Source organism: Talpa europaea (assembly GCF_964194135.1).
Source record: "Talpa europaea genome assembly, chromosome: 3".
Classification (NCBI taxonomy): domain Eukaryota; kingdom Metazoa; phylum Chordata; class Mammalia; order Eulipotyphla; family Talpidae; genus Talpa; species Talpa europaea.
The window spans coordinates 68994757-69011744 of record NC_140069.1 but is presented as its reverse complement, the minus strand read 5'-3'; the positions used below and the strand labels follow the sequence as shown (position 1 = coordinate 69011744).

Genomic DNA, 16988 nt, shown 5'->3' with positions numbered 1-16988 from the left:
TAACATTCATTTATGAAAAAGGCCCTTGAAATTCTCAGGATAGAAGGAACATATGATAAGGCCATATATGACAAGCCCATCACCAGTATCATTCTCTGGTGAAAAGCTGAAAGCCTTTCCCTTAATATCTGGAACAAGACAAGGATGTCCACAACAGCTTTTCAATATGGTACTGGAAATCTGAGCCAGAGCAATAAGACAGAGAAAGACATACAAAGGATCCAAATAGGGAAAGAAAAAGCAGATGATTTTTGCAAATGATTTAATATACATGGAGAACACCAAAAACTCCACAAAAACTCTAATCACAACAATCAATCAGTTCAGTAAAGCAGTAGGATACAAAATCAACACACAAAAATCAGAAGCCTTCCTATATGCAAACAATCCGAATAAGAATAAATAAAAAAAAAAATCCCTTTTATAATTGAAACAAAAAAATCAAATACTTGGGAATAAACCTAACAAAAAACGTGAAGGTTCTATACAAAGAAAACTATAAAACATTGTTAAAAGAAATAGAAGACACAAATAAATGGAAAGAGATCCCCTGCTCATGGATTAGAAGAATTAACACTATCAAAATGGCCATCCTATCAAAAGTAATTTATAGATTTAATGCTATTCCAATAAAAATTTCAATGACACTCTTCAAAGAAATAGAAATAGAATAATATTGATGAATTTCATGTGGAGACACAAAAATAACCTCAACTAGCGAAACCATCACAATCCCAGACTTCACAATCCTGGACTTCAAACTATTCTACACAATCCCCAACTTGAAACTATACTACAAAACCATAATAATTAAAACTGCATGGTACTGGGACAAAAACAAATGGACAATGGAACAACTAGAAAACCAAGAAATAAACCCATAGATTTTATGTTTAAAATCTTTGACAAAGAAGCACAAATATGGAATGGAACAAAGTTTGTTGAATAAATCGTGCTTGGAAAACTGGTCTGCTACCTGCAAAGGCATGAAGCTAGACTACTACCTCTCACCATGCACAAAAAGCAACTCAAAATGGATCAAAGAATTAGACATAAGACCTGAAACCATAAAATACATAGAAGAAAATATAGGCAAAACACTACATGACATACATCTTAGTAACATCTTTTAAGACATATCACCAAAGCAAAGATAGCAAAGGAAAAGATGAACGGTTGGGACTACATCAAATTACAGAGTTTCTGTACAACAAAAGAGACATTAATCAAAACAAAGAGACATCCTACTGATTGTGAGACAATTTTTGCCCTCCATACAACTGATAAGGGACTGAGCACAAAGATCTACAAAGAACTCACATGACTCAACAAAAACAAAGTAAACGATCTATTCAAAAAATAGGCAGAACTTAAAAGACACTTCTCCAAAGAGGAAATGCAAATGGCCAACAGGTAAAAGAAATGAGATACCACCTTACACCAGTAAAAATGACACATATCAAAAAAACAAGCAACAACAAATGTTGGCGAGGATGTGGTGAAAAAGGAACTCTCCTACATTGCTGGTGGGAGTGCAAACTGGTCCAGCCACTATGGAAAGCTATCTGGAGGTTCCTCAGTCTACTAAAAATGGAGCTTCCAGATGACCCAGAAGGTCTACTACCAAGGGTCGACCCAAAGGACACAAAAACATTGATTTAAAAGAATACCTGCACCCCTGTATTTATTGCAGCACTATTTATAACAGGTAAAATCTGGAATCAACCTAAATGCCCAAAAGTAGATGACTGGATCAAAAAGATGTGGTATATATACACAATAGAATACGATTCAGCAATCAAAAAAGATAGACTAATGACATTCACAGCAACATGATGGAGCTGGGAGGGATTATGCTCAGTGAAATAAGTCAGAAGGAAAAAGAAAAATACCAGATCATTTCAGTCAGAGGAGGAATATAGGGGATCAAGGAAAAAAAATAATAAAAAAAACCCACAACAAAACAAAACAAAAATAAACAGACAACTATAAATCACAGACATTGTGCAGAGGAGGGGGAGAGAAAGGGATCAAAACGAGGGCGGGGAGAGCACAAGAGCACCTGTGATGGTGCATAGGTGAATTGGTGGTGGAAATTCTATGGGGGCTGAGAAAAGAAAGCAAACATTGTAAGAAAAAAGAATTGAGAAATAAATTTAAAAAAAAAATCAATTCAATGTGGTATCCTGAATTGGATCCTGGAATAGAAATATATATCCTATAAATTTAAGTTAGTTAAGAGTAATGTGGTGGGCCTCCATGGTGGTGCAAGGGGTTAAGACGCAACCTATGAAGCTGTTTGCAGCCTCTGCAGCAGTTCGATGCTCGGCCATCCAGGGAGTGACCTACATGGCATGGCAGACCTCTCCTGACTCACCCACTGCTCCTCTCAGCAGTTTATTTCAGTCAGTCTGCCTGTTCTGTTCCCCACTCTGTCTCTGGTGAATCCTCTCACCCCCCACAAAACTGGCCTGTACCGTAGCTCTTGTATGCATAAAATAAATCTTGAAAAAAAAAAAAGTAATGTGCTAATGTTAATTTCTTAGTTTTGACAAACTCACCAGGATGTTTAAAATGATAAAATTGAGTGAGAGTTATGGGGGAATGCTGTGTACTATCTTCTAAATTTTCTGTAAATATAAAACTATTCTAAATAAATATTTTATTTGAAAAAACCTGACAATGTCAAACAAAATAAGCTAAATATAAGCGATTAGATTCTTGTCAGGCTACCTGGCATGTCATATACTAGGGTGTCAAATGAGGTGCATAATCGTCTTGTGTACATTTGCCTCCTTAAATCACCCAGTTTCACGCCCTACGCAACAGACACTCAGCACGTGTTTACCAAGGATTATTAGAAAACAAAGACATATATTCTTTGTTACTGGGATTCATCATACACATTCATCAGTAACTGATTACTACATAAATATATATATAATAGGACAAGACTGGAAAATAATTCAGAGAAATGAAACAATAAGTAAGCAACAGCATTCGCTTTTAATATTTACTTTAATGGTATACTGCTATCCTGAAAATAAATGAACAATTTTAAATAACAAATAATGGAAGCCTCTTCCCTGGAAAAACAGGTACAGATTTCAAAACCATGCCTTTTAAATCTGAAAAGAGCCTTAGATACTCCCTGAGATATGGCCTCCTCAAGGTGTCAAGCTAGAGGAACAGGAAGGCAAAGCCCACTACTGTCCTTCTCAGAGTCAAACACCACAAATATGTGTTTCATGAAAACCTGCAAATTCTTTATGAGTTGAAAGAGGTAACTAACTAACCAATGCACATTTAATGAGCCAGCTTCATCCATGAAGATGGGGCTGGGTCCCACTCACCTGTGTTTCATGACTTGGATGAAATCCTTGCTCTTTAGCTGTAGGTACAGATCTGTTGTTTCCTCTGCACGGCATAGCACCACCTCCAGGCAAAGAGTCTTCATCACGCCATGAAATTTTGGCAGCAGGAAGAACACAGTGTTCATAAACCTAATCAGTGAACAGTCAGCAAGTTCAGAGGATGGTCACAGACCCTGTTCTGCCACGGGACATTTACCACAACATCCTACCTGTCAGCAAGAGGAGGGAAGTTCTTCACAGCTTTATTCAAACATACTATGAATTTGTCCTCCATTGTATTCTGATGTTGCTTCAACTGTTTTACAACCATTTCACTTACTGACTCCTGCAGTATCTGGAAAATTAAGTTTATCTTCAAATACATAAGGTACTAAAAAATAGCAAAGTGAATCTGAGGAAGGTCGTTAGTGTTATCATCTACAACAATATTTGCAAGGTGAAGTGCAGGAGTGTCCATGGGGCAATAATGACTGTCACATCTTTCAGAGGCTCTGGTGATTTCCGGGAAGCCAGGCACTGACAGGTGTACTGTCAGAGTAATAAAGAGGAGAGCTTCCTTCTAACACTCAAACACAGACAACAAGTTAACTGAGAAACTGAACTAAAATTAGTAAATGCTGTTCTAGAATCGTTTTATGTTTAATGTTCAGACATCTATCTCTGAGCAAAATATTCACACAAACCTGAATTTTCAAGCAACCCTATCTGAGCAGCTGCCTGTCACTGTCTATCTCCCTATATCCTATTTTCTCTTCATTATTTAATCCTACTTACTAAGATAGATCCTTTGTGCATTTTCTGTCTCCCCTCAAAAATGCCCACTCCCTGGGTTTGGTCTCTCCCGTTATTGACTACATCCCCAAAGCCTAGGACCAACCAGTAAGTATTCAACAAAGATACACAACAATAGGAACCCAGCAATAAGATACCAGAAAACAAGTACTGGGATTGGAAATTGAGACTTAATAGTTTAACTTAGCCTTAAACACAGCAGGTATTTATGAGAATAATTTATTCCATAAGGAAACCCTGAAACCAAGTTCAGGGAATAAAAGTTGATTAAATACTCAAATCCTGACTTTTACAATAAAAAGTAAGTTACCAATCTTTAAATGTTTACCAAATTTCTAAGTGTTTTTAAAAATGTCTTCTTTTAAAAAAATGAGCACTGTATATGGTAACTGGAAATTGAGTTGAAGTATTAATTAATGCTCACTTGGCACTTGGGTGTCTTTCTTTCTTTTTTTTTTTTCTTTTTCTTTTGTGAGACCCTTGCCGGCGGCCGGGGACCTGCGCTGCAGAGGCTGCAGGCAGCCTTGCATCCCAGCACTCAACCTGCTGCGCCACCAGGGGAGGCCCTCACTTGGGTTTCTTAAAGTACCTAGGATTTATTGAGTGCCATGATAAATCAAAATTTAAAAAGACGCAAATATTTAAAACTACACAAGACACTCACATGTTCTCTCTCAGCAACATATCGAAGAATGAGTCCTAGAACTTCTGCTGCTGCTGCATAAACCTCTTTATATTTCACCAAGGACATATTATTGACCAAAGCTTGAAAGTATCTATAACAAATAGAAAATAAATATGTATAAAATAATCCATTCTGTTATTTGACATAAAAGTATAATTTTATTTCTTAAGTCATATTAATAGCACAAATTGAGAAAACATGAAGCCTAAATCATGATTTGAATGATCTGTGAGACTGCCATATATGAATCATGTATTTAAGGCTATTAAGGCATTTAACATGACCAGGAAGGCACATGAAAATTCATGGGTCAAATCAGTGTAAAAAAATAATAACAATACAAAACACAACAAAGCACAAACAGACAATTAGGAATCAGAGACAAACTGCAGGGGAGGTGGAGGGAGAAGGATCAGAGAGAGGGAGGGAGGAGCACAGGGGACTGAGGTGATGTTGCAGGGGTGCATTGGTGAAAGATATTCTATGGGGACTACACCTGAGGGGGTGGGGGGAAGCAAATATTGTTTAAAAATGAACAATGATGTAAAAAATAAAAAAATTTAAAAAACAAAGTTCATGGGTCAATCACACAGGAAATGCTATAGCCAAAGCAAAACAGCTGGATACCATAAAAATTAAAATGGGGGAGGGGGAAACAAACTATTATCCAAGATTATGATTTACCCTGACTTCCATTTAAAGTCACCTTCTGGGAGAGGACAGTAAATGAGTCAGAGTGGGCATGACCACAAAAAAAGGTACCTTTTAACCTCCAGCCCACAGGAACTCGGTGAGGTTGTCACCAAGGAAATCAAAGTTTCAACAAGTAACTTAACTAGAAGTAAACTATTTTCCATTGAATCTGTGTTAATCCATATGTTGTCTATGATCCCAAAAGCTGGTTTAACTCACTGGGGACAAGGAGGTTGGGGGTAAGGGTTGGGCCTAACAGGAAAAACAATTAAACAGAAAGAGATGAGATACTTCCAGAGACATGAGAAAAGTCAGACGGGTCATGATGAAATGTATAGAGTTACCATGATATGAACACTGACTTTTCAAAAACCTATGTAATAGCACCATGTGTGGTAATACAAAAGTATCTTATTAAAGTTGCATCCCTTCATATGTGAGCCATCCCACTTCACTTGTGAGCCAGGGGAGGTTTTGGAGAGCAGTGCCATGCAGCTATGGCAAAAAGCACAGGGCAGCACAAAATTTGGGCGGGCATCCTGAACTTGGTCAAAGATCCTACAATAAATGGTCTCAAGGAGCTCATGTTGCTCAAGTAAATACTAAAATGTCAGTTTAGAAAATGAGAAAATACCTAACATTTCTTATTTGCCAAAATATACATTAAAAATCACAGTAACTTTTAAATACTAACTATCCTCATTCATACCATTAACCTCTAACCTATTTCTTTTCCCAATGACCTCTAAACTCAACTATATATATGTATACATAGAGTTATAGATATATATATATTAATATACATAGGTAGAAAAATGTCAACATTGGTGTTAGTTCTTAACTTTTAAAAAATTAAACTATATTCCAGTTTATTGATTCAATTCAGGTATACTTTAACCTAAAAAAAAAATCGGAAAAAATACTTACTTTATACTCTCTATGCCACATTTTGAATCATAAGGAGGCAAGTTATTGGCCATTATAATTCCTAATAATTGTATTCCTACAGAGTTGTCTTTAGAATTAGAATCATTACTGGAAAACTTTTCAAATATTAGCCTGAAACATAACCAAAAAGAAAAAGTACAGACTGTCATATAAGAAGCAGAAAGACAAATACAGAATTTTCTATGACTAATTTTCAGGGAAGAAATACTTTTTCTTCTCCATGTAACACCCTTCTTGATAATACCCTCTTTGTTCACATCCAGGTTATTAGAGCTTTGAAACATGAGCAGCTCTGTACTTCTTATAATCTAATTATTGGCCCCAATTCCCCCTTAGTTGAAAGTTTTAGCTTGCCTTAGTTTATGCTAAAAGGAACCAAGGAAAACCCCTATAGTCCACCCCTTGACTGGGACAGTGAAGAGCAGTGTACACCATAATCCCACTTGGGAGAAATGCAGAGGGGAGCTGACAGATGGTGTGGGGCCACCTGGAGGTGATCTCAGCTCTTGGAAATTGTGATTTTTTTAGTAGCAATACTATACCCTTATTAATGGATTTGACTTCAAATTATATTCCTTCTATCATCTCAAGTAATAAAATTTCATATAATCACCATTTACAACAAGCAGCTTTGTAAAAATTCTTTAGCAAATTGCAATATTTAGTAAAACGGTACCTGTAAGGAACAGATAAACAATCCTTCCAGCATTCAACAAGGGTTTTTATAATTTCAAGGTTGTGTTTAAACACGGCTCTTTTTTGATGAAAAACATGTTTCATTAAGAAATGAAGCAATCGATTTGCTAATACTTCATCTTTAGGGACTCCCTAAAAAGGTACAGAAATTTTGTGTTAATATGTAGCACTGCAGGGCTTTCCTGGTGGCGCAGGGGGTTATGACGCAACCTATGAAGCTATTGGCAAACATTGCAGCACAAGTTCGATCCCCAGCCAGGGAGAAACCCACATGGCGCAGCAGATCTTTCCTGGCTCGCCCGCTACTCCCCTCACAGTGCACTACCGTCAATCTGCCTGTTCTGTTTCCCGCTGACTCTGGTGAATCACTTCTCCCTCCACATCTCTGGCTTGTTCCCCGGCTCTTGTGTGCATAAATAAATAAATCTTTAAAAAAAAATGTAGCACAGCATTCTGAAAAAGCATTTTGTAATCCACAAGTCTATTTATAAATGAAATCAGGCATTCTACTGAAGAGTCTGGCTCCTGGTTAAAAATCTACATGTGATTTTTCAGGCATAACCACAGGTGATTTCCCCAATCTGACTCAGCATTCAGAGCTTTCAACTCCCACTCAGACCCCTTTGCACACCTCATGTTAGAGTCTTTAATTTGGGGCACCCTCAGGGCCTCCCAGATGGCACAAGGATTAAGCATCTGCACTATGAAGCAATCTGCAGCTACTGCAGCACAAGTTCCATCCTCAGCCAGGGAGGTGACCCATAGGGTGCAGCAGACCTCTCCTGTCTCACCCACTGCTCCCCTCAGTAGTGTATTTCAGAGAATCTGCCTGTTCTGCTTCCCACTCTGCACCTCTGGCCTGTATCCCAGTTCTTGTATGCTTAAATAAATCTTTAAGAAAAAATGGGGGGGCCTCCCCTGGTGGCGCAGCGGTTGAGCGCTGGGCTACGAAGCTGCAGCACCGGATCGATCCCCGGCCACCAGTGAGGGTCCCACAGGTGTGCAGACCTCTCCTGCTGCGCCCGCTGCTCCCCTCAGCAGTGTATTTCGTCAGTCTGCCTGTTCTGTTCCCCGCTCTGGCTCCGGTGAATTCTCTCACCCTCTCGTGCTTCTGACTGTACCCAGTGCTTGTATAAATAAATAAATCTTTAAAAAAAAATTGGAGGTACCCTCACCAGTGAGATTGGACCTCCATACCTATACAACCAGAGTCAGTTGATTCTAGTACAGAACATGTTTCATGGGGGAAAGTGGAATAGTGGGATCCTATCTTCCTCTGGTTCTCTGGTTTTTCCCTTCTTTCTAATACTATTGGATGAGGAATGAAAGGCTTCTCTGGGACTTTCACTTGGCTCACTAATGCTTTAATCAGCTACTCCCACACCTAGCAGGATAGCTCCCCAGGTCAGCTGAGCTCCCACATTTATATCAATCTTTTCTACCAGTTCCTAAGTAGACCCAAACACTGTCAGTTTTTTCATGCTATTCAGCAAACAACAAATTATTTCTTCACATAAAAGCTAAAACATCTGAATTTGATGTGTAAAAATTACATGTACATATATCATTTTTACAAAGTATTGTTCCCAGAATATCCTTACATGAAAACTGTTGTACATTATTAATGTAAATGTTTTAAAAGAAATGAGCAAAGTTTTAATACACATGGACCTATGCTATTGGATGCCACAAACTTGCTTCAGTGTAAAGTGTAAATGTTGCTCATCTAACAGTCACTTTTTTAGCAATTTCTACCATTATGGATCATAGTCAATACTATGGAAGTAGATTAGCTTCAAAACAAATGTTAAAAAAGTCCAGGTACTTTAGTGATAGCAAAAGTTTTCAGAACTTCAAATTCAGGGTCTACTGACATTTATTTTTATTTTGCACATAATGTTAATAAGCCAGTGATTTAGTTCCCAAGCTCCTAGAAATTAAAAGCAACAAACAAAACAAAACCCGGTAGCTTAAAAATAAAAACAAGGTGAGAGGAATTAAAACATTCAAAAGAAAAGGGAACTAAAGCAGTATGAGGACCACAGAAGTATACCAATTGACACTAAAAAAGTGATGATTCTAAGCTATAAAGAGAAACTCAGAAAAGAACACAAAAGTTGTATCCAGGGCCTCCCTGGTGGCACAGTGTTTGAGCACTGGGCTGCGCAGCCTCACAGCCTGGGTTCAATCACAGGCCGCTGGCGAGAGTCCCACATGGCGCGCAGACCTCTCCTGCCATGCCCACTGCTCCCCTCAGCACTGTAAAAAAAAGAGTTGTATTCATTCTTACTATAGGAGTAGCTAAACTTGTCCATGAAAGAATAGTAACCACTATTTCAACCACCATATAGTGAATTCCTTCACCACCATTGTTTTCAGAAACCACTAGCTGCAGCAAGGGACTAAGCCAGTACTTCGCATATGGGCGAAAAACCTGGAATTTAAAAGACAAATAACAAAGAATTGTTTAGAATAATCAACATACAAAGTCAGAAACACATTTACATAAAAGTTAACTTTTACAACTCAGCCTAAATCTGAAACAAATGTAAATTCCAACAATTCCTGCTTAATCAGATCAGATTATCTTGAAGTCTCTCTTCATGGTTCAAAAAGCCACTATTCAATGAAAATGGATTTATTACTGATCCTTACCTTTCTAACTATACTTAAAGAAATCAAAACTATTCTATTATCAAACTGTCCTATTTGAATAATATGCAGATTTAGAGGTTCTACTCTTATTTTATGCAAATGCACAGAATAAATGAAAAATGAGAATATAAAAAATCAAAAAGATTTATGTGGCTAACTTTCATTCCCTTCTATTCTGAAAGTCATTCTGTTATTGGGCCTCCCTGGTGGCGCAAAGGGTTAAGATGCAACCTGTGAAGCTATCCACAGCCACTGCAGTACAAGCTCGATCCCTGGCCAGGGAGGTGACCCACATGGCACAGCAGACCTCTCCTGACTTGCCCGCTGCTCCCTTCAGCAATGTATTTCTGTCAGCCTGCCTGTTCTATTCCTTACTCTGTCTCTGGTGAATCCTTTCACTCCCCCCACACCTCTGGCCTGTACTCCAGACCTTGTATGCGTAAATAAATAAATAAATTAAAAAATTAAAAAATAATAAAAAAAAGTCATTCTGTTATAAACTTCATACGCCCAGGATCTCTGAAATTTAAATAAAATGTATAACGTACTATATTCCATTTAATTTATTTTACAAATTGCAATGCAAAAAGACAGACTAAAATGTAGTTCAAGCTATTTACCATCTTAATCTTAGCCAAATTCTCTCTCCTTTTTTTTAAGATTTATTTATATATACAAGAACTGGGGTACAGGCCAGAGGTGGGGGGTGGTGAGAGGACTCACTAGAGACAGAGTGGGGAACAGAACAGTCAGACTAACTGAAATATACTGCTGAGGGGAACAGCGGGAGAGATAGGAGAGGTCTGCTGCACCATGTGGGTAGCTCTGTGGCAGGCCAGGGAGCGAACTTATGCTGCAGTGGCTGCGGATAGCTTCATAGGTTGCGTCTTAACCCCTTGCGCCAGCAGGGAGGCCCCCAAATTCTCTTTTATAAAATCACCTTTTTTAATCAAATATGTTTTTGGGAATGATCATCTACTCTCACAGCTTAAATCTGTATGGTTTCAGATTTTTTTGATCATGTGAAAAAAGCTGAATACTCTCCATGTATGTTTATAAGCTTATTTATAAATTATAAATATATTTTCTTCTTATTAAAATATAATAGATAAATGTAAAGATTGAAGTTTTAAAAATACAGGTAAATATAATTTCTAATCTTTTCTTCCATGAGACAGTGAATTATCTCAAACGTCTTTTGGAAACCACTGCCTTGAACATCCCCAAACTCCAGGGACATCTCCATCAGGTCTTCGGGGCACCTCACATTCACAGCTGGCCTGGCCCAAGAGTCCATAAGTGAATACAATTCAGCATGTCTCCTTGTCAACTTGCATACCCATACCCAGCCTACCACCAAATCAACTCCCCAGAAAACAAGACAGCTGCTCCTTTTTCAGTAGTTACCAACACTTAGAGGAATATGAGCTAGAAATCACATGGTGTCTCAAGTGTTATAGGTTGAACTGTATCACCCCAGACGATGCTGAAGTCCTAACTCCAGTACCTGTGGCTGAGGCCTCATTTAGAACTGGGGTCTTTTAAAGATTATCACATTAAGGATGGTCATTAGGATATGCTCTAATTCAATGACAGTATCGTTATTTAAAGAGACAGTTTGTACATATGAAGACAGTGAAAGGAAAGACAATGTGAAGACTCAAGGAGAATACCACCTATATTTCAAAAAATATCAGAGACCACAAGAAGGTGAGAGGCCTGGAATAGATTCTCCTTCAGAGCCTCCAGAATGGGCCAACCCTATCAAAAACTTGATCTTGGACTTAGAGCTATAGAACCAAGAGACAGTAAGTTTTTATTGTTTAAGTCTTCCAGTTTGTTTTGAAGGCCCCAGGAGCTGAAAATCAAGTATGACTCTGAGGAACACTTGACTTGAGTCCTATGTTAGCCCTTCTAACCATCTCCAAACCTTAAACTCCCATTTACAGGGCAGATTAGGAGGACTTTACACAGGGCAATAAGCATCATGTCATTCCTCCCCACTATCAGCAAACGAGCTGGGCCCTTTGTATGGAACCCAATGGTGCCAGGCCCAGCTCAGCTGCCCATTGGTCCTATGGCTGTACCACTTGCACCTCTCCTTTGGAAAATGCAATAGTCCATGCAATCAGTACAGAAGACCTGGGCTCTCTCTGAGAGCTAATTCCACTGCTCCTTCTATACAGAATGGAAAAACCCACTGTATGTGCTCTCAAAAATCCACCCTAACCCTAACTGCTGGTTGAGGCTCCTCTTTAATGTAGTGTTAGTTGCTGAATTTATCAGTTCTATATTAAAAGAGTCAGCTATCTTTTATAGAGAGGACAGGAATACTTTTACCACTTTCTTTGCTACTGTAAGACAAGAAGGCTGGCAATCATAAGAAAATTGCCAACACATGTACTTTCTACAAAAATTACTTCTAACCCAGTAGAAGTTAATTTATGTATTTTAAAAGAAAATGATAAAAGAATGATGCTGAACAAGTTAATAAATACAGTTGGCTAATTTATTCTCAGAACAAAAAAGTCATATTTTGTTTCTAATTGCTCCTGGTGCTGCTAGTGTGCTCATTTTGTGGGGAACCTCTTTTATTAAGTGGCAGTTGAGGAGATTTCAGCACTTGCCATGGTTGACAAAAAGCCCATGGAAAGAGTTAAGACTTAGAAAAATGATCATCTTAATAAGAAGTGGCAGGTCAAGAGGGTTCTGTGGTGCAATGAAGATTTAGAAGCATATGCCACTTAGTAAGCTGATGAAAGCATATTTTAAAGGACAGCGTTTGTCAATGAGTCAGATCGAATTCTGATTTGAGGGGCAACCAATCAAAGAAACAGACAGACGTGCACAGCTGGAAACTGAGAATGAAGATAATAATGATGTGTCCAGCATGAGACAGAAGGTGTCTACTAGAAATGATACCTGCTACTTTACTCCAGAACTCTGTTCCTCCAGACTAAGATGACATTCTCAATTAGAAAACAGAAACTGGTTCCACCACACCCTGATTACTGCAGTACAGTTTTATCTAGACTTTTATTCTCCTATTCCACATTCTTTTATTGCACATAAAGTAAGTAGTGTATGTGCACAAGCATACTACATTATTTAAAATTGAATGGTATGTTTTGATCTACATCAAATGAAGATGGGGGGGGGGGGGATACCAGTTCTGTGAAAGTACCATCTTTCTCCATTAGTGGCATGCTCATTCAGTTCTTGTTTTTCTAAGAGTAAGTTATTTTGTTCTCAGTGTTTAACAACAACAACAACAAAAACAACATAAAAATTCTTGCATACTTAGTTTGATCAAAGAATTTTAAATGTTATTCAATTATCCTTTTAAACCCAAGGATAATTTATAACTTTTTTTACACAGGTATTCATATGTACTGCAATCTGTATTTAAGTAAGGATAAATTACTTGAAATAAATCCGAAATCGTTTTTGCTTCAAGTAAAGCATCTTGTTTAAATAAACATTGATTTTTTTAAAAATGTCATGTTCTGTCCCTTACATCTTTCTTCATTGGGTTTCTTTTTAAGCAGATACATACAATTGCAAAGAATTTTAAAGAAATATTTCATTACTTACTTCTTCTGTATTAATAATAAGCTTGGCTAAGAAGAGACGGATATTTAATGATACTGACGGATTTCCTAATTTGTTTTGAAGAAATTTCATCCAAAGGGGCAGATTTCCTGGCACTGAACCCTGAAAAGATATACTCAAAATTACCCTTAAAAAGGGGAATAAAGTAACTCCATATCTGATATTACAAGACACCAATGATAAAGTAAAGCACAAGTCTTTGATTCTTCATATTACATTCTTCATATTACACCAATGAATAGTATTAAGTGAGACAATGAAAATTAGCAAACAAACAAACAAACAAAAAAAACCCAAAAACCTCTTCTCCTTTTGGCAGGATGTGACTTCTCTGCATGTGCTTAATCAGCATAGTCATGGTTGCCATACACTCGTGTTGATTGAGTTCATCCATCTCTAACTCCAGGATGTCATCTGGCATCATGGGGTTCTTAGAATGTTCCTAGGAAAAGCAATGATGTGGAGTCGACTGCTAAAATTTCAGTGTGCAAGAAACTCTGATTGGGAAATACTGTGAAACACTAACTTAGATAACAATAATAATTCAGTAGTAATATCAAACACCATTAGTATGTTTTCTTATTAAATAACTAAAAAATAAACAGGACCTCATGTTGTCCTTACATTCTATGCACATATCTCCATGCATGGTCACTCCCATGGGGACAATGTGCTGCTTTGTGTAGACACAAACATCTTTCAAATAGGTGTACTTAGACTCCTCAACACATTGACAGCAGGTCTCCATGACACTTAGTTGCCACTTTATGGAGAAAGTGGAACTATGGAAGAATAATTACAGGATAAATTTTTCATACTTTTCTTTCCATTAATCTGGAAAACTCTGTAACGTTCCACATTTGCCTTGAAATTTTAACCAGTAATGTAACAAAACTTTTAAACCACACTTGATGCTAAAATTTTCTGAGAAAATACAGGTGATAACACACAAGTGTGTGTACATGTATATAGGGCTGCAGAATTTTTTTTTTTTCTTAACACAGATCACCTCCCAAAAGGTTCAGAAATCCAGAGTAGAAATTTCTGGAAAATTAAAAGTCAACATGAGGCATATGCAGACATTAAGTAGAAAAAGCAAAAAAAAAAAATGGTCCCATAGAAATGCAAACCAAAACCACAATGAAATACCATTTCACACAGGTGAGAATGGCACATATTAAAAAAAAAACTAGAAGAACAAATGCTGGTGAGGATATGGAGAAAAAGAAACCATCTTATACTGCTGGTGGGAATGCAAACTGGTCCAACCACTCTGGAAAGCTGTGTGGAGGTTCCTCAGTCTACTAAAAATGGAGCTACCATATGATTCAGTAATTCCACTCCTAAGGATCTACCCAAAGGACACAAAAACATTAACTCAAAAGGAAACCTTCACTCCCCTGTTTACTGTAGCACTATTCACAATAGCTAAGATAGGGAAACAACTTAAATGCCAAATAACAGATGAATGAATCAAGAAGATGTAGTATATACACACAATGGAGAACTTATTCAGCAATCAAAAAAGATAAACTCATGCTATTTGCAGCAACATGGATGGAGATGGAAGGGATTATGATCAGTGAAATAAGTCAGCAGGAGAAAGAAAAATACTGGATGGCTTCACTTACAGGAGAAATACAGGAAAACCAAACAAAGGATCAAGAAAAAAGACAAACCAAGCAAATCAAAGATCCAAGACATACAGTAGAGGAAGGGAAGGGGGAGGGGTGAAAACAAAGGAGGGGGTTCTCCCAGGTAGTCTAGGATATAAGTGTCAGCACTATAACTGCTATAAGCTGAGTTTTATCCCCGGACTGGGAGCAAATCCACATAGTGCAGTAGACCTCTTCTGTCTTGCCCATTACTCCCCTAAGCACTGTATTTCAGTAGATCTACCTGTTCTGCTCCCCACTCTGTCTCTGGTGAATTCTTTCACCCTTGCCTGCCGCACCTCTGGCCTATACTCCAGATCTTCTACACACACACAGACACACACACACACACACAAAGGTGAAAAAAAAACAAACAAACAAAAAAACCACGGCCTCCCTGGTGGAGCAAGGGGTTAAGATGCAACCTATGAAGCTATCTGCAGCCACTGCAGCACGAGTTGGATCCCCAGCCAGTGAACTGCCCACTTGGTGCAGTAGACCTCTCATGACTCCCCCACTGCTCCCTTCAGCAGTATATTTCAGTACCCTTGCCTGTTCTGCTCCCTACTCTGTCTTTGGTGAGTTCTCTCACCCCCTGCATCTGTCTGTACCCCAGCTCTTGTATGCATAAATAAATATATCTTTAAGCTTTTGTATGCATAAATAAATAAATCTTTACGATATATTTATTTATGCATACAAGAAGTGGATTGTAGACCAGAGGTGTGTGTGTTGGGGTGGGGGGGGGGCAGTGAGAGGATTCACCAGAGACAGAGTGGGGAACAGAACAGGCAGATTGACCAAAATACACTGCTTGAGGGGAGCAGCAGGAGAGACAGGAGAGGTCTGCTGCACCATGTGGGTCACCTCCCTGGCTGGGGACCAACTTGTGCTGCAGTGGCTGCGGATAGCTTCACTGTGCTGTGTCTCCACCACTCGTGCCACCAGGGAGGCCCCAATTAAAAAATATTTAAAAAAAAAAAGCAGGAGGGAAAAGCATAAGGACTATGGTGACTGTTCATGTAATAATAAGGTGGTGGAACATTTATAGGGATTACAAACCTGAGGGGAGAAATCAAATACTGTACAGAAATGAACAACAATGTAAAAATATTAATGGACAAGAGCAAGATCAACAGAAGCTAAAAAAGTGTGAGGTACAGGTAAAATTTAGTAAAGGAATACAAGGAGCAGTACTGCTGGAACTGCTGGAACCCAAAAAGAAAAAGACTGTCTACCTGTAAAAATAAGAAACTATTCCATATTCTATGCCTTTGTAACCAAGAATTTATTCTTTAAGAATTAAGCTACAGGGCCTTCCTGGTGGCGCATGGATTAAAGACAGCACCATCAAGCTATCGCCAGCCACTGCAGCATGAGTTCAACCCCCAGCCCACCGGGGAGCTACCCACATGGCAAAGCAGACCTCACCAGACTCGCCTGCTGCTCCCCTCAGCAGTGTATTTCAGTAGATCTGCCTGTTCTGCACCTCACCCTCTCTGGTGAATCCTCTCACCCCCCGCATCTCTGACTTAGTGTACATGAACTCATTCATTCATCACGGTTTGATAATATCAAATATTTGAACAGCAACTTCATTTTCTCCAAAGAAAAATCACAAATCCTACCAGCACAAGCACCTGAGTTTTCATGGTATAATCATCTTTCTTTTTTTAAAATTTCATATGGTTTATTTATTTATTTCGAAGATTTATTTATTTGTTTGTTTATTTATTTATTTATGCAAGCACTGGGTACAGTCAGAGGCGCAGGAGGGTGAGAGAATTCACCAGAGCCAGAGGGGAGAGCAGAGCAGGCAGAATGACGAAGTACACTGCTGAGGGGAGCAGCAGGCGGCAGGAGAGATCTGCGTGCCAT

General features: G+C 38.4%; 1 protein-coding gene across 2 annotated transcripts in view; it reads right to left on the bottom strand.

Moving 5' to 3' along the window:
- Positions 1 to 16988, bottom strand: part of PRKDC (protein kinase, DNA-activated, catalytic subunit) — a gene marked incomplete at both ends in the record, with an annotated part of 233410 nt that overhangs the window by 92469 nt on the left and 123953 nt on the right. For both annotated transcript variants that reach the window (XM_084229434.1, XM_084229435.1), the window contains 8 exons: positions 3354 to 3503; positions 3584 to 3708; positions 4831 to 4942; positions 6472 to 6603; positions 7169 to 7320; positions 9479 to 9622; positions 13438 to 13557; positions 13757 to 13897. In XM_084229434.1, the coding sequence (XP_084085560.1) occupies positions 3354 to 3503; positions 3584 to 3708; positions 4831 to 4942; positions 6472 to 6603; positions 7169 to 7320; positions 9479 to 9622; positions 13438 to 13557; positions 13757 to 13897 (1076 nt within the window). The remainder of the gene's footprint in view (positions 1 to 3353; positions 3504 to 3583; positions 3709 to 4830; positions 4943 to 6471; positions 6604 to 7168; positions 7321 to 9478; positions 9623 to 13437; positions 13558 to 13756; positions 13898 to 16988) is intronic.